This window comes from Zingiber officinale, chromosome 3A (genome assembly GCF_018446385.1).
Source record: "Zingiber officinale cultivar Zhangliang chromosome 3A, Zo_v1.1, whole genome shotgun sequence".
NCBI classification, from domain to species: domain Eukaryota; kingdom Viridiplantae; phylum Streptophyta; class Magnoliopsida; order Zingiberales; family Zingiberaceae; genus Zingiber; species Zingiber officinale.
Genome location: NC_055990.1, coordinates 755,946 through 773,111, shown reverse-complemented (window position 1 = coordinate 773,111; position 17,166 = coordinate 755,946). Strand labels below are relative to the sequence as shown.

Sequence of the window (17,166 nt, the reverse complement as noted above, 5' to 3'; positions counted from 1 at the left end):
AAGTTCAAAAATAGGCACATAAATGATAGGGTCCAAAAAAATGAAATTGTGGGACATGAATTTATATGTACTTTTCATTGAAATTTTTTCCTTAACATATCATTGCTCTTCGATTTTTCCTATAAAGCCCTTCGATCCCCTCTAAATCTACCAATTTTTGTTAATCCGAAGAGAGATTTAGCAGAGGTTAGGGAGGAATATCCAGATGAACTGAGGAGGACCGTCTCTTGTTCTACCATTACGGCGCCATGGAAGTAAATTAATGAAGTCTCTTGGATTGATTGCCTCTACTTGAAGACAAGCATTCATTAATCGGAAGGATCACAGGGAGGAAGGCAGTGAAACAGATGGATTCTACAGAGAAATCAGAAAACTGAAAAGCAAGGATGAGATCTCCAAGTGGCGTCAGCTTTGGCCATCAGATGCTCTGGACTGAAGTCGAATACTCAGTTTTTGGCGGATTGTTTTCTGCCAAAATCATCATTGCATTTGAACTCAGGATGAGAGGAAATTACTTGAGGGAGAAATACAGCTTAAGAACAATGAGATGCACTACGTATTGTAAAATTTGTATTCCAGGGGGCATACAGGCAACATGTGTTGTAGAAAGGACTAGGTAATGATGCGAATTACACGTCTAGGTTCATATACTAAAAAATCTTTCTACTTGTGTCCCAGCATTTCACCAAGTTATTATTGAGAGGTAGTAACATAGAACAATGCAGCATTATAGTAACAACATCACAACAAAAGCAGCATCCTCTTTCTACTTGTCCCAGCATCAGCACTCGGATACACATTGAAAAGAAAAAAATGTCACTAAAATCAATTGATAAGTCATCTATTGGAGAACCCGCACTGAGACTGGATTATTTTGGCAGAAATTCCTGTTCTTCCAGCAAAAGGCATTTGTTGCGTCAATCCTCGACATGAAGTGGACAATTGCAAGCTTTACAGGATCTGGGAAACCTGGCCTGCAATGAGGCAAAGGTAAAATATATTAGAGTTGAATAATAAAAGTACATTAATTACGATAAAACTAGATAGATAAAACTAAAGTGTAAGCATAAAACCTGACAGAAGTCTGGAATCTAGAGGGATCGAAGTTGCAGCCCGACAGAAATCGCTCAATATCCTCTATAGTGGAATTCAGGGGGAGTCCTTCCAGCATAACCTGCCCAATGTTTTAGAATAACCAATGACCAAAATACTTTGTAGTTGTGAAAATTCAGATTTGACAATGTTTTAGGAAACTGCAAGTATAATCTTTTTTTTGTGAATCCTAATTAGAGCAGTTCCAATGAAACTGAAACTAAAATATAAACTAGAAACAAAGACTAAGAATTTAGAATGTCTTATTAAATGTCAATCTAAAAAAAATAATAGTAGAATATGTCCATTGTCTTAAGACTCTGGGATCAAGTTGAAATCACTGGCGAATGAGAATCATTCCCAGATCCCAGTAGAATTTAACCAGATGCTTACGTTTTTTATAATTAAGAATCATAGGATCATACTTGTAAGTGTCAAATAACTGAATTTGAAATTTTTAAAATGAATGAGAATGACATAATAAACTCATGAATTTTTCACAATTAAGAATCAACAGGAGAATGCTTTTAAATGTCTTTAACTGAGATTTGAAGTTTTTAATAAAGAAATAAGAAAGTCTGCTCACCGCTTTGCCATCATATGAGATTGTTAGGTCCCAATGGGAACGATCAACCTGCATATAATAGTACATTTGATCATTTAACTATGAATTTTAAAAAATATACCAGTTACCGGAGGACAGGTTAGGTTCCATTCTATTACCTTCTCTATCTTGAATAGACGACCTTTCCTAGAATTTTGCTTTAGTGCCAAGTCAAATGCAGACTGAGAAGAAAACTGCAACAACCTATTCTTATAGACAGTAATTTAAGAATTAGACAATTGATATTACATACAAATTAAGAATAAACTTGTAGAATGTAAATAAAAATATGTCATTCCTAATGCAAATATTAGGAATGAACACAAACTGGCAAACTAAAGAGGATTGGAACATAAGCAAATTAATCTACTAATGTAACAAAAATCAATAGAATGAAATAGTGATTCAACTGCTGAGATATGAAATGCGGCTGATAACTGACAGTGATAATTGAGAGATATTTGTTTCTCCATGATAATATACATGATGTTTTATAAAAGTTAAATACCATCCGTATCCTTGTAGATCACATAAAAGTTTCAATCAAAGCAACAAAAGTAAGAGACAAAATCCCCTTTAGATAAAAACTTCAAGACCAGTCTAACCATGCATATCTTGGTAAATGACAAAAATATCTAACGGTTATTATTGCCGTTTTTTCTCATTTTATCTTTTTTTGGATAAACCAAAGAAAATCCCTCACTCCTTCCTTCGTTCTCCCTTCCTCAACACTCTTGCTTTCTTTGCCTTCTTCGTCCCCTCAGTAGACAAAGCCCTAGTAATCAATCAAAAATAATACAAATAATCACAAATTTAGAAGAGGAAGATAGACCTACATGCCAACTGGATTGTATGCCTTCGTATATTCGACCTTTATATCATCAGTTGACAAATTAGATTCGTCAAAGAAATTAATAACATCAGTTTTCAGCGTATTCCACCCAATACCGGTCACTTTTGCATAGATCAAACCTGCACACAGAAAGGTTATGAGCATCAAATTTCCAGTGCCATGTTCTGTGATGTAAATACATTTGAAAGAAAATACCAATTTAATCAAGAAATAAATTTGAGAGTTAGAAATGATCAAGAGAGAGAAAAAAATCGAATGTCTGACCACAGAAGCCCGCTATCATAGGATGCAATGTTACGGTTTACCAGACACATAAAGGCAAAAATGTAGGATAACTACTGCTAAAGGGAGTAATTTAGTCAGCGTAAACAAGGATCAGCAAGCATCCACAACGACAAGGCAGAAACTAAACGACTGAACTCACCTTCTTCCGGAGTTCGAAGAAATGGATCGTCCGAAGCATCCTGAACCGTTTGGCTCTCCGTCGACAGGCGTCTCAGCGAGTTCATCCGAATAAGAGGGCAGACCTGAGGCGCAACGGTAGATCGGAGTGCGTTCCTAAGGGAGAACAGCTTCAAAGCCGCCATTTTCGGTGTCGCCCTGGGAGTCGGAGCGGCGAGCTCGACTGTCAGCCTTCACTAATCCTTTTCTTCCGAGCTGACCTAAAAAGGGCAAAATATGGGCTTGGCCCAATTCATCGTATCCAATTGTTTTCTGAGATGGGCTGGGCAATCCATTTTGGCCCAATATTATAATAATAATTATTATTATTATTATTATTATTATTAAAAAAATCATTATCTGGGAAGAGAGATAATTTAAAAATCGAAAAAAAAATTAGAAAAATTCCCCATCCCAAATCCCACATCTCCCTCCCGCCTGCCCTGCTCTGCTCTCCACCGAGCATGGATGGGGTCGATCATAGCGGCCTCCTCTCGGCCTACTCGCCGCACCATCCCCACCACCATGGAGGCGGCGGAGTCACCTCCTCCTCTTCTGCACACAACGCAATGTTCTCCTCTGGAGCCTCCGCCGCCTACGCGTCTCCTCCAGCGGAGCCCGTCCGGAGGAAGCGCGGCAGGCCGAGGAAGTACGGACCCCCGCCGCCTTCCCGCTCAGCCTCCCAACCCAAGACTATGACCGTTCCTTCCTCGTCCCCGACTTCTCCTTCCGCCTTCGTTCGCGCCAAAGAGGGCTCCTCTGCCTCGCCCTCCTCGTCGAAGAAACCTAAGCTCGCGTCGCTCGGTTCGTTCGCTGCTTCATGACTTTCTCATATTGTCTAGAAGAGACCTCTTGTGATACTTTAGTCTCATATCTAACTTTCGGAAGAAAATGAAGACGTATGAATACAACTTCATTCACAAAGTAATGTTCTTTGGATTGGCACTAGTTGTGTAGCCACATGTCATATTGTACATGAACAGTTCAGATAGCACTGCAGGCTTGATGGGTGCTAACGGGCTGTACCTGTGCGCTTGAGCCTTGAGATTCATGTGCACACATTAGTCACGGTGTGATATTTTATTTTCATCCACTGTGATACTTGGATTCAACATTTTATCTCATTGTACTTCTGTCGACACAATGTGGTATGAGCGCGGATACAAAAAAATGAGTCTAGAGTAGCCTAACTCACTTGTAGTTGTAGAGAGCAAATGGAAGAAGAAAAGTGAGTGTCTCGCAAGCAAACAAACCTCTGTTGTAAGTCATAAGGCGGCGAGGGAGCCCCATGTCTGTGTCAGAGGAAAGGAAGGGTCTCATGTCATGAGGGAGGGAGTAGTTTGTGTCAAGGAGGTGGGTTAAGGTTTTAGTAGTGTCACTTTGGTGCTCTCATTAGAGTGTGAGGTGATTTAGAGTGAGAGTTAAAGATATTATAAGCTATAATATTATTCATAAGCAAATATTATATTATTGATAATATAATTGTTAAGCTGATATAGAGATATTATAATTGGTAAGTTATGAGGTATAGTTACAAGCCGTAGAATTTTATGTAGCTGTCATATAACTTATAAATAGCAACTAACATGAGATTTGCAACTTGCTTGAATTATGGTTTAATGGTAAAAAGGACCTTCCTAAGTATCCAACCAACCCATAGCTATTGGGACTTTAAGATTCTTTTCACTGTCATTATGCAACAGCCAATCCTTATTTGATTCATTCATCTTTTTAATTGTCTTTCACTATTCATGATAATTTTGATCAATCCATAAAAAAGAAAACATAAATATATACTTCAGTTTGTTTGACCAAGACCATCGTTTTTAATTTTCTTTTTTTTTTTAAGTGGATCATTGTTTTATAAAAAAAATATGTGGCTAATATGCATATGTAGGATTTATAGCATTGCAAATGCCCTCATATGCATTTACAACCTCATTGTTTTAATCATCAATTGGCAGAAATAGATTGAACTGGTGATTAGTTCATCCCAAGATTATAGTAGGATAAATGAGACAATAAGCAATGCCCAATTAAATTTATGTTACTTTCATCCAATATGTAGAACCAATAGAATGGAAAAAGGAAGAGTTTCCTCAATGAAAAAATGTTACAAAATTAGGAAAAAAAAATTTGTGATTATCTCAAAGGGAAGTTTTCTAGTCTAACATTTTTAAGTTTTAAGAATTTGAATGATGTTTTCCTTGTACCTATTACATGGTAAGCGTAAATTATATTTCATGGACTTTTTTTATTTCCATTAGACTCTCATTGAAGTTAAATACTTCTAAGCATATACATCTATTATTGTGCCTGCATGTTACATGTGTACAATCTAATCTGAACCACAGAACCATGGGTGTTCCTCATGCATACCCTTCTTCAAAATCATGTGTGATTGTACTCGAAAAGGCATTATCTTTGATGTGGCATTGCTTTTGCTTCCTTGTTTTGAACTTTTCTTGCTCCCTTCCCTCAACACACACAAGACACAAAATCCTTGAAGAACATCCATAGATAATTTTTTTGTTGAAGACCCAATTATGTTAATAATGGATATCATCATTCTCTGATTCTTGCAGTAACTGACAAGCTAATTCTGAGTCTTCTCTTCTCATTGATCAGTCATTTGTGCATTCAATCATCCATTATTTGTTCTAATGTTTTCCATAATTTTATACTTTTGCAATTGCTTGTTTGCATAGGTCTACCTTGCTAAATTCCCTTTTGCATATTAGTCTGTGCGCCAAATGGCATATATCTTGCCATGGTTACCTAAAGGTTCAAATTGATTGTGTGCTCTTTATTCAGGGTAGAGATGATAACATTTTTCTAACTTCTCAGTTTACTTGAAATTCCATGTTCAGCTGCAATATTTCATTACCAAATTATTTTGCAGGAAATGCAGGGCATGGCTTCAAGACACATGTCATTACAGTTATGGCTGGAGAGGTGTTTTAAGTCTTTATTCAGTTACTAAGTTTATTCCAATTGTTCCATGCACTTGAAAGCGAGCACATTTTTTTCTCTTTCAGTTGTCTTTAATCCGGAGCATAATACCTAGATTCAATTATGAGATCTTTAATCTGGAGCATAATACCTAGATTCAATTATGAGACACATGATGACATCTCTAGTTTAGGAGGGCAATGGCTAACTCCTGAGATGGGCAACAACTGAAACAAAATAAAATCTGTACTATGCTAGATGGTCTGCCAACAACAGAGATGTCAACATTGTTGCTTAAGCTTGCTGCCTTGGATGACCTCGCCGCCCTCAAGAGGTAGGCAGAGGACGATGACTCCCTCTTGCAACCCCTAGTATCACTGCTCTTCTCCTTTCGATGGTAGATTCTATATATTAAAGAGATAAGTTGAAGAATGGATTGGGAAGGAATAAGTTGAAGGATGGATCATCTCTCTCTTGTTTCCTTTAAGAAATAAATATGGAAGACCTATATTTGAAGAGATAAATTTAAACTTTCATCCTTTTAACTTGTCTGCACTTGTCAATTATATAAAAGGAGGCAAGTGGATTTGTGTAGTTAGTGCAAAAGATTGAGGCGATAACAAGTGTAGGTGAAGTGGCTTCATCGATGCTTTCACTAAATTTCATTGGACCAATTTTGGGGAGAAGAGGGAAAAAAATCCTTAATTTCTTTCCCTACTGAACTTTTCCACAAAAATTACTCATTTTTTCTCTTTCCTCCCTAATTCTCTTCTTTCTTTCAGCAATGGAAACAACTCAGATATGTTGCCTTATATAAATTATGTGGACCATTCCATCATTTGATGTTCATTAATGAATTATGATAAGTCTTCATTTGTGGTTCCCACTTACATATCTTTGATTATGTTACATTGAAGATTGGTCAGCTATTAATCATATTACCTTGTCCTTCAAAGGACCACATTGCATTTTTTTGTTCTTAGCTGTATCATTGATAATGATATAAAGAATATTATACCTTTTATCTGCAGCTTAGTAACACAAAATTTTCTTTTGGAAAGGATGTGGCACAGAAAATCATGTCATTTGTACAACAATTCGAACACACATTTTGTGTTCTTGCAGCCTCTGGTTCAATTTCTAAGGCATCTCTTCTTCATCCAGCAGTCTTTGGAGGATCTGTGACCTATGAGGCAAGTTGCCTTTTTAACTCTTGTACTTCTTTTTCCTCTTCCATGATTTTTTGAAACATTTTATTCACATTCACTTACATGCATATATACTTCTAATAGTTGTTTCAGCATGGCATACAATTTGTTCACTGGAGAATTTAAACCACTAAGCTACATCTTCTGCTTCCGCTAAGCCAAATCTTCTGCTTCTGCTTTTGCTTGTCCCCTTTACTTTGCAACTACTTAAACCTTTATTGAACACTACTTAGGGTGCTTCACTTTTATATCTGCAATCTGATTTCTTTTAAGTAGGATCCTATCGCTACACATAGGTTAAAACTTCCTGTGTAACTTTTCCAGGGGAAGTTTGAGATTCTATCACTTTCTGGCTCCTTTGTGCATAATAGAGCTGATGGGGATTTGAGGACAGGTGGACTAAGTATATGCCTTTCTGGGGCTGATGGTCGTGTAGTGGGGGGTGGTGTCAAAGGCCCTTTGGTGGCTGCAGAGCCTGTGCAGGTGAACCATTAATCTGGTGTTACCAAGCTCCTGTTTTTTAACATCTATATGGGGCATCTGTTTAATTGACATTCTCAGTCGATATGTTGCAGGTAATTGCTGGGTCATTTTTAATTGATGGCGATGGTTGCTCTATTGATAGTAGAGCAGCAGTGCCTACTGGAAAGTTACCCACCTCTTTAAATGCTGGATTAACATTTAGTACAGCCACACTTGGATTGTCAACAGAATTCACAGGAAGATATGGTAGTGAAATCAATCATGTCATACAATCTCCAGCAGATTGGTCAGGTTTGTGTTACATTAAAAGTCTGGAAGAAGTTACACTAAAAAGTTTCTTAAAGCTCAAAATTCTCATTTGGTTACTTCAGCGGCATTTCGTTCTTAAAGTCATTCTGATGTATTTACTTCGTGTTGCATCCTTTTTATCGCATTTTTTGCATGATTGCATAGAGATTAAGCAGCGGAAATAGACTAGTAAAAGCAATACAAGTGACTCGTTTTTTTTTTTTGGGGGGGGGGGGGGGGGGGGGGATAGCGTTCGTTTAAAAATCTTTCTAAGCAGCGGAAATAGACTAGTAAAAGCAATACAAGTGACTCGTTTGGTTACTTGATCTGGAGCCTATGTTGACTCCTACTCCAAGATTCACAATTGCACCGTTGGAGAATAAGAGTCTTCTTTCCAAAATCTTAGGAGAAAAAGTAACTTGTACAAATGATGTATAGGATAGTAACAAACTACTATCTTACAAAAATAATGCAAACACAAAATATACCTACAATAATTGAAGAATTTGAGTGCAGATCGTCAGAGAAGATTCGTAGCAACTTGCACATGTAGTTGAAGCATAGTAGCAGTACGAACCGAAGAGTAGTAGATCAGAAGGTTGCACAGCAGTTGTTGTCGTCGATGTTGATCTCAAGGTTCTTTTATAAGTCACGTTCGGTCGACCGATAAAACGTTGGGTTGACTGATCAATTTTGTCGACTGATCTCTCTATCAGCCGACTGATCAACTAGCCTTCCTTCTTTGTCGAGATTTGATATTCGCATCATTAATTGCATTAATTATTCGGTCGACTGATCCATGAAACTTTCTTCTTCACCGCGATTCGAATCTGCCACTGTGTATACCGAAATTTGTTCGGTCAACCGATATCTGGGTTCAGTTGACTAATCCACCTGAATTCCATTTTTGCTCTGCACAATCTGACTCTGTCACATTAGCTAGGTTCGGTGACTAAACCTTCTTTTCGGTCGACCGATCCACTTAATTTCTGCAAAACAGAGTTAGTTGACACAGCCTGCAACACAAAGTTAGCACAATAGTATAGTGTTGCATGAGTAAGAAAAGATAGTAAGACCTGTCTTGACCTCAACTTGAAAACCTCCCGATTTCTTCAGTTGGATCAGCGACCTAGAGTTTGTCCCTTCCCGGGAGACAACCTCTCCGTCGCATCACTCCAATTGTTTACCTCAACCATTTGGTCCTCCAAATCTGTTTGAACTTTAAAGTTCAGTGTTTGATCGCCTGATCCACTAAAAATTTTTCCTGTAATACTAAATTATTCAATAGCAATAATAGTAATGCAAAATACTATGGTAAAACTAAACTTAGATTTACCAAGATCCGCTGGTCCGGTCGATCGACCTTTTTTGAAGTTCACTCCTCTAAGACTTCTTTTTACCTAAAGTTACCTTGTCCTACAATTTTCTCCACCTGCCTTCACTCACCAAGACTTAGAGTTATCTCCCTCTAAGATTTTCACCACATGGCTTCACTCACCAGGACCTAGGGTTACCTCCCCCTAGGGTTTTCACCATTTGGCTTCACTCATTAGGACCTAGGGTTACCTCCCCTAGGGTTTTCACCACCCGGCTTCACTCATCATGACTCAGCATCGGATCGGCCATTAGGGGTTCGATATCGGGTCCTCTAGACCTACCGAATCCTTCTACCTGGTTTCCACGATCTGTTGAAATTTTCTTTGCATAATTGTGACTAGGACTTCCCTTGCCTAACCACAATTAGGACTTCTCATGTCTAATCGTAGTTAGGACTAGTCACTCAGTAAACCTCTCACCCTTACTAGCCATCCGATCAACCTTGACCTAACTAGAATCCATTAAATGTATTGTCAAACAAATATCAAAACCCTAGAGGTCAATTGCACCAACAATTACTACTATATCTTTATTAAAACATGTCATTGTAGTTAGTCAAACATTGTGATATTGCAATTCAAATATCACAATATTATTTTGCACTGAAATAGCATGGAATATTCATATGAAATTAGTCGAGTAACCTTCATTGTCCTTAGGCCTGATTGATGCATTTCTGGCTTCTTAACCCTAATGAAATTGCACTATAAATCGTATATGGCCATATGGGTAAATTCAAAATATTGTATTCCATTGTAGTAAAAGGATAGTTACATGTACAGGACTCAATGTACAAAACTAAACCTAAATTATCAATATGAGACTTAATCCACTACTCCATTGTTCCTATTATCTTACTACTTTTGCCAATCTTTGAGCTATACCTATAAGATTCATACTATCTCTGTTTAGCTTGTTATATAAATTAGAGAAGCCTCATAAGAACAACATATATTTAATGCAACAATAATAAAATGAGAAACATACTATACTAGAAATATGCATGCAAATTTAAATAGTTGATGGACGTAGGTGACAATTCTTTTAACCTTGGACCAGCCAACACATCAAGAAATAAAAATTAGACCGATTAGTCAAACCAGAATGAAGATTGGTTTTAGGAACTAATCCCTTGAGTGGGCTTCTCCTGTAACTATGCATACAGCAACACAATAGATACCTCTTTGAAAATCTAAACCTTGAAAGGGAGCTTTGATAGCATCTAGAATTTATGAAAGTGAAAGATTTCATTACCTTATTTCAATGTAAAGGTAAATGACAAACAACATAAAGGAGTCATCGTAGAAATCCTAAACTCACTATAAATATGGCTGTTATCTTAATACCTCTAACAGTTGTTGAACATATGTGTATGGTGCTGTTTTAATCTGTTGTCGTGAACTCACGATTGATGTCTCCAAAGTCTCACAGGCTAGTTTATTCTTTTTGCAGGAAGGCAAGAGGACAGGCACAGTGGAGCATCTCATTTCTTAGATGAAGACTAAGTTAATATATCAGATGTGGGCAACTAATTAACACTGGAGAATCGTCGAACAAATTCATGTATAGCTTTTACTAACAGTCGGGCAATAGCTGTGCTCCTATCGTGAATGTATTCGCTGCACAATCGAGCAGGAGAGCCCTCGCTACAACCTTATCGTCTTCTAAATCTCAGTCTGACTCTTAAATGTAACGTCTCTGTCCATATTTGTATTTGCGAATAATTTCCAAATGTAAATCATTATCAATTGTTTTGGGCACGAGTTGTGGTTGCTATGAACAATCACAAGCTGTGGAACAAAAGCACAGTTTCTGTCTTATAAGGCACTACCTAAAGAAAGAAGAGCAGACCAACGAAGGGAGATGGTTATTATTGTTATTATTATTATTATTATTATTATTCAAAACTTTACAAATAATATTAATTAAAAAATTGTATAAAAAAAATATATTGCATGAGGCGTGTGGGACACAGGCACTTCAAAGAAGTCGCGTATAATATCAGTATTTTATAGATATATATATTGATTATATATATATATATATATATATTCAGCTTCACTGACCTACTGAAACAGGCACCTCAAACTGCCACGCCTATTTCCCTATTTCTAGAATCTGATCTGGTGCCGCCGCCTCTCCCTCTCCACCTTATCCTTCTCCTCCCCTTCGTCGTCCTGTGACTGATCGCATCACCGCCGGATTGAGCGCTGCGCAATGCCCCTCTTCACCTCGATCTGCCTCCTGCACTCGGCGGTGGCCGTCACCTGCGGCGCGCTCATGATGTTCTACCTCAGCGAGGTCTCGGTGATCAGCCACGGCCGGGAAACAGCGCAGCGGCTGCAGGGCTCCACGCCGCACGACCAGCTGCTGATCCAGACCTCTGACTCCTTCGCCGGCCTCCTCCTCTTGGCCATCGGCCTCTTCCTCTTCATGATCGCCTTCGTCAAGGACCGCGCCTTCCAGACCTTCTTCGCCAAGGGATGCATCCTCCTCCACGCCGCTATGGCCCTCTGGCGCCTCTACTTCGAGCGCCGCCTCGAAGATCTCGCTCGCGACTGGCCCCGCCAGATCGTCGGCGACCTCGTCCTCAGCCTCTCCTGGGTCATCTTCCTCGCCTACTCCTGGCGGGAGAAATACGACTAGAATTAGCAAGATCCAAAGGTACCAAACTCGCATCGTATCGTTGCAATATTATCTCCTCGTCGAGTTTCGATAACTTTATCGATCTGTGCTGCATTTTTCAGTCGTTGTAAAGTTGGATCTTTTCTAAAGCGCAATCAAAATTGGGTCGCGTAATCGGTTTGATCTTCTGCTTTCCACTTTATCGATCTGTACTGCATTTTTGAGTCGTTGTAAAGTTCGATCTTTTCTAAAGCGCAATCAAAATTGGGTCGCGTAATCGGTTTGATCTTCTGCTTCCCTTCTTGTGGGGCAAAAATTACTTTGTAGCTTCCTTCTTGGAAGTGCGCTAATACTTGGTGATGAATTTGTTTAATTTTATTGGGGAAGAATGTTTCGCATCTTTAAAACAACTTGTCATAAAGCTCAATAAGACTAAAGTAGCCACTGGGTTATCCGAATTGGTTAAGGCGTAGAAGTTTGTCCAATGAATGTGGATTCAAATTGCGGCGGCAGTAAGGGTGTCAATCCCTTATCCCCGTGTTCCTCAGCTCATTGCGCCTTAAGTCCTTCGGCTATTGTGATTAACTCCCCTTGTGATTGCTTTGGGCGAGGTCCACAGAGACACTGGGGGCGAGCGTTATCGTCTTTTTTACCCAATAAGACTAAAGTAATAGGATTCAACGCAAGCAAACATCGAAATTAAAATAATAATAATAATAAGACTCAAAATGGTGTGAGATATTTTAAAAAAAATAAAAAAAAGATGAGCTTGCTTAATAAAAGGTGGATTCCGATGAATAATAAAAAATAATAAGTTAAAACAAAAGACAGCCTGTTAACTAATAAAGAGAAAAAAAATTAAAATAGCATCTCAAATTAAATTAAGTAAATAATAATAACTAAAAAAATATCTCATCAAATGTTTTATCTCAAAATTATTTTTACTTTTGATACTTAATATATAATTATTGTAGTAGTTAATTAATAGTTTCTTCCTATTATAGCAGTTATCTAATAACTATTATAATTATTTTTAAATGATTTTTTTCCATTTAAAATAATTTTGATGAGCTTTAAATTTGACTAAATTGATAAAAAGTATTTTAATATAATAATATTAAAATTTTATGATTTGGAATTTAATATTTTAGGATTTATAATTTATTATTTAGCTATAACTATTTTAAAATGATGTCCATGAAATTTGAATAATTTTGAAGTTAATAAATAGTATTTTAATATAACAGTAATTTGTATTTAATATTTTAATTATTATAAAATAGTTGATATGAAAATAGCTGATTATTCATATTGGAATGATGGTAACAGTTTTCTAATATCTACTATATAATTGTAGTGCTCTAGATAAACACAAAACTTTGAATCTTAAATATTAAACTTCCAATGTTATTATATCCAACTATTTTTACCAATTTGTTAAAATTATTAAAAATTTATAAAAGTTATTTTAAATTAATCAACATCAATTTAAAACAGTTTGAGAATAACTATTACGTATTCTAATAAGCTAATCGTAATCATTATAATAATATTAAAAAAGTAAAGAATAATATTATGGTAACGGTAAGTATCCGGTCATAATTTTGATGTAATCAATCAAGTTAAGTTAAGTTCGGTTATATTTTAACCCTTATGTCTAAGTATACAGTAACTTAGGAGCACAGGAAGTCGAGCGAAATACACAGTTAGCAAAAATGACAGTACGAGAGAGAGTCAACGGGCTTGGTACATCAGAGAGACGAGGTGATGCGAAAGAGTACGCTAGTGGACGAGAAGAAGACGCGCGACGTTTCTAAGAGACGAGAAGTCGAAGCGGAAGTTTACTGGAGAAGGTCGGAAAATGAATTCGGGTGAGCCATATTCTGAATGGCATAAATCACCTAAGCGAGCGGAATCAAAGCGGAAGATTCGGACCGAAATGTCAACAGGAGGTTGACTTTTGGGTCCGGGTGCTCGAATCACCTGGGTGCCCTCTGGGTGCCTCGCCCAATGGGGGTTGTGTCGAACCCAGTCCGGGCGCCCAAAACCTTTCCGGGCGCCCGAACCATAAACTTTATCAAAACGCGATATGCGCTTTCCGTTACGACGAGGATAAAATTCTATCCATGTCCAGGCGTCTGAAACCCTTCCAGGCACCCTAATCCGGGGTATAAATAAATATAGTCCTAATCTCAGAAGCTAAACAAAACACTTGTAACGATTTCATTTGAGTTTAGCTTTGTATTTGTGAGTTGTGACTGCTGTAAGAGGTTTCTCCATCTGAAGGAGACTTTAGTGGACTTTCAATGTCTTGGATTAGCAATCCCCTAATTGCAAACCAAGTAAGCTGATGTGCCTCTTTTATCTTTAATTAGTTTTTTAATTACTTTTATGCCAGTGTTTATCTTAATAAAGCTGTAAAATTTGAAAAAGGTTTTTGTTTCGTTTATTTTTGTACAGGGTTATTCACCTCCTCTAGCCGTCTACCATAAGGAACCAACAATTGGTATCATAACAAGGACATTTTAAGAGGGCTAACCACCAATCGAAGCATCAGGATGATCGAACCGTGCACCTACCCGCTAAGTTTGAGGGGAAATTTGCGATTTGGAAAAGAAAGATTGAGGTATTCTTCAAAACAGATTTTGATTTATTACTAATTTTAAAGTATGATTTTGTAGCACCAAATGACAAAGATGAATATCAATGAACCAAGAAGGAGTAAGCATATTTTGTAGTAAATGGACGAGCCGAATTTCAACTATTGAGCATGCTACCTCGGTAAGAAATCAACAGAATCGGCGCCTATAAATCAGCAAAGGAACTTTGGGAAAAGTTTCTGGAGCTACACGAAGGTATGCCCGAAGTCAAACTAGCGAGACGAGACCTGCTCCGAACCATATCAGCAATCTCTGATTAGAAAAAGGAGAAATCATTGCACACCTTCATTCAAAGATTAAGGAGCTCATCACTAAACCCATGAATCTTGGAGAAAAGATAACCAAACGAGATTCGCTAAAGTACGCGCTTAACATCTTTCCTAGGAATTCTAAATGGGTATTCATAGTATATGCTTATTATATCTCTAAGGATCTAAAGGTAAGTACTTTAAAGAGTTATTTTCAACATTTGAAGTTTATGAAACAAGATGTACAAATCTCAAGCATAATATTGCCTTAAAGGCAAAAATGGATGAATTGGATTCTGAAACTTCTCTCGATGATGACGAAACAACGTTCATGGTAAGGAAATTTAAAAGTTATAAAACTAATAAATTTAATCAAGTGCAGAATAAAAGCAGAAGAAGAAAGGTAAGATACTACCGCTACAATGAATAAGGGCACATAAAAGATAACTGTTCTAAATTAAAGAGCAAGAACAAGAACAAGAACAAGGACAAGAGCAAAGACAAAAAATCAGTTCTGACAAAGCATCGAAATCTAAAGGCAACGTGGGACGAAATGTCGTCCAAATCGGAGATCGAAGCCATCGCTGAACTTGCACTAGTGGCAAGTCACCAAGAAGAAGAAGATGATGAAGCAAGCTCATCTTCAATGAGCATCGAGAGCATCAATGAAGAGGGAGCATCGTCAAAAGAAAGCAGCATTATAGGGGGAACATTATAAATCAATAAGGTAAATCAGGTACGATCTCTGTCTTCTAACCAATTATTTAAATTTATAAAAATATTGTAAAAGAGTTCTTACAAATTAGAAATAGAAAACAAAAAATTATTAAAAGAAAATGAAGAGTTAAAATTAACCTTAGCAATATTTGTCGATTAGAGGATTTCGACAAGATACAACAACAACAACCAAGCATTTTCCCACTAGGTGGGGTCGGCTATATGAATCCTTTTACGTCATTGAGCTCTATCTCCTATTATATCATCATCTATATTTAAATAAATTTTATCTTGTTTTATTGTTGCTAACCAAGTCTCTTTTGGTCTTCCTCTTCCTCATTTTATATGCATGTTTATCATAGTTTCACATTGCCTAACTAGAGCATTTATTAGTCGTCTAAGTACATGTCCGTACCATCTTAAACGTGTCTCTCTGAGTTTTTCCTCAATAGATGCAACTCCTACTTTCTCTCTAATGCTCTCATTCTTATTTTGTCCATCCTCGTATGTCCACACATCCACCTTAACATCCTCATATCTGCAACTCTCATATTCTGCTCATGTGCTCGAGTCATAGCCCAACATTCAGCTCCATATAACATAGTAGGTCTAACTACGGTTTCATAGAGAATTTCGACAAGATAAAAATGAAAAATGAAAAATTGAAAGAAAAAATTAAAAATTCTGCATGTTCAAATATAACTACTTCTAGTTTCAAAAATTATAATTGACTAAATTTGTACTTTAGATATCACAAAGGTCAAATCAAAAAAATATTAAGAAAATATATCCCTAAGAAATTTTTGATTAACCCAGTTGAAAAAATCTATATTGGGTTTCAAAATCATATTTAATTTTAAAAAATCATTATGTATATTTTATTTGTAATTTAATTTCATATTCTTACTTAGAATTATCAAATAAATTGTTATGCATAATTTCTGTTATAAATTAATTAAAATTAAATTCATTCAAGAAATAAAGTTTCATTATTATTCTATAGAAAAATTTCAAATTTTTTTACCGTTGTATTATTTTTCTATGGATTTTTTAACAAAATTCATATTCTTCAAATTAAAAATATCTAGTAGTGCTATTTTTTCCAAAATTCATTTTTTTTTGTGAAACTTTATTCTTTTCTCTATCTAAGAAAATTGTCTTGAAATTTTTCACTATTTTTCTATAAATTATTTATCTAAATAGAAATTTTTATTATTAAAAATTCTCAAAAATTTAATTTTTTAAATTTTATTTTTCTACAAAGTCACTTGCTATTATACATTGTTAGAAAATATTTTAAGATTTTTCGAGGTTAACAACTATTTTTAAGCATATTTTTTAGAAATATGACTTTATATAGAAAATAATTTATTTCTGCTTATAAAAATATAATTTTTTTTAAAAAAAATATATCTGCTTTATATATGACAGTTCAATTATTATAAAAAAAAATTCAAAATTTTTCCAAGTCTAATTTTTTTCCAAAAATTATTTATAAATTAAAAAAATTCATATTTTCAAAACTTAAAATTTCTTGATATTTTAGTCAATATATTTTATCCCTTAGACTTTGCTTCAATTGATTTCTAGTTATTTGCATAGATTATCTCATTTTAAT

At 36.2% G+C, this 17,166-nt stretch overlaps 3 protein-coding genes across 4 annotated transcripts; 2 read left to right on the top strand and 1 right to left on the bottom strand.

Moving 5' to 3' along the window:
• Positions 1-636: 636 nt before the first annotated feature.
• LOC122050936 lies at positions 637-3,186 on the bottom strand. Its single transcript, XM_042611815.1, has 6 exons — positions 2,974-3,186; positions 2,533-2,668; positions 1,816-1,900; positions 1,679-1,726; positions 1,074-1,174; positions 637-974 (listed from the first exon to the last, which is right to left on the bottom strand). Exons 1-6 carry the CDS (start codon positions 3,134-3,136, stop codon positions 842-844), a joined length of 666 nt encoding a protein of 221 aa, XP_042467749.1. The 5' UTR covers positions 3,137-3,186; the 3' UTR covers positions 637-841.
• A 217-nt stretch (positions 3,187-3,403) lies between these two features.
• Positions 3,404-11,058, top strand: LOC122050934 (AT-hook motif nuclear-localized protein 10-like). The gene is made up of 6 exons (XM_042611812.1): positions 3,404-3,794; positions 5,893-5,945; positions 6,974-7,135; positions 7,475-7,633; positions 7,726-7,924; positions 10,751-11,058. Exons 1-6 carry the CDS (start codon positions 3,455-3,457, stop codon positions 10,801-10,803), a joined length of 966 nt encoding a protein of 321 aa, XP_042467746.1. The 5' UTR covers positions 3,404-3,454; the 3' UTR covers positions 10,804-11,058.
• Positions 11,059-11,354: 296 nt separating this feature from the next.
• LOC122050935 lies at positions 11,355-14,601 on the top strand. Of its 2 annotated transcripts, none has more exons than XM_042611814.1 (2): positions 11,355-11,962; positions 14,384-14,601. In XM_042611814.1, the coding sequence occupies exon 1, from the start codon at positions 11,516-11,518 to the stop codon at positions 11,942-11,944; it is 429 nt and encodes a 142-aa protein (XP_042467748.1). In that variant the 5' UTR covers positions 11,355-11,515; the 3' UTR covers positions 11,945-11,962; positions 14,384-14,601. The 2 variants fall into 2 exon arrangements, with proteins under 2 accessions (XP_042467748.1, XP_042467747.1); XM_042611813.1 differs by lacking the exon at positions 14,384-14,601 and adding an exon at positions 12,046-12,214.
• The last annotated feature ends 2,565 nt before the right edge of the window (positions 14,602-17,166 follow it).

Excerpts from the sequence above, each read along its gene's own strand:
- LOC122050936 (XM_042611815.1), bottom strand. The coding sequence starts at position 3,136 with ATGGCGGCTTTGAAGCTGTTCTCCCTTAGGAACGCACTCCGATCTACC. Across the intron at positions 1,175-1,678 it reads TCTCATATGATGGCAAAGCG|GTTATGCTGGAAGGACTCCC; the intron begins GTGAGCAGACTT and ends AACATTGGGCAG. Across the intron at positions 975-1,073 it reads AGATTCCAGACTTCTGTCAG|GCCAGGTTTCCCAGATCCTG; the intron begins GTTTTATGCTTA and ends GCCTCATTGCAG.
- LOC122050934 (XM_042611812.1), top strand. The coding sequence starts at position 3,455 with ATGGATGGGGTCGATCATAGCGGCCTCCTCTCGGCCTACTCGCCGCAC. Across the intron at positions 7,136-7,474 it reads GAGGATCTGTGACCTATGAG|GGGAAGTTTGAGATTCTATC; the intron begins GCAAGTTGCCTT and ends TAACTTTTCCAG. Across the intron at positions 7,925-10,750 it reads ATCTCCAGCAGATTGGTCAG|GAAGGCAAGAGGACAGGCAC; the intron begins GTTTGTGTTACA and ends TTCTTTTTGCAG.
- LOC122050935 (XM_042611814.1), top strand. The coding sequence starts at position 11,516 with ATGCCCCTCTTCACCTCGATCTGCCTCCTGCACTCGGCGGTGGCCGTC.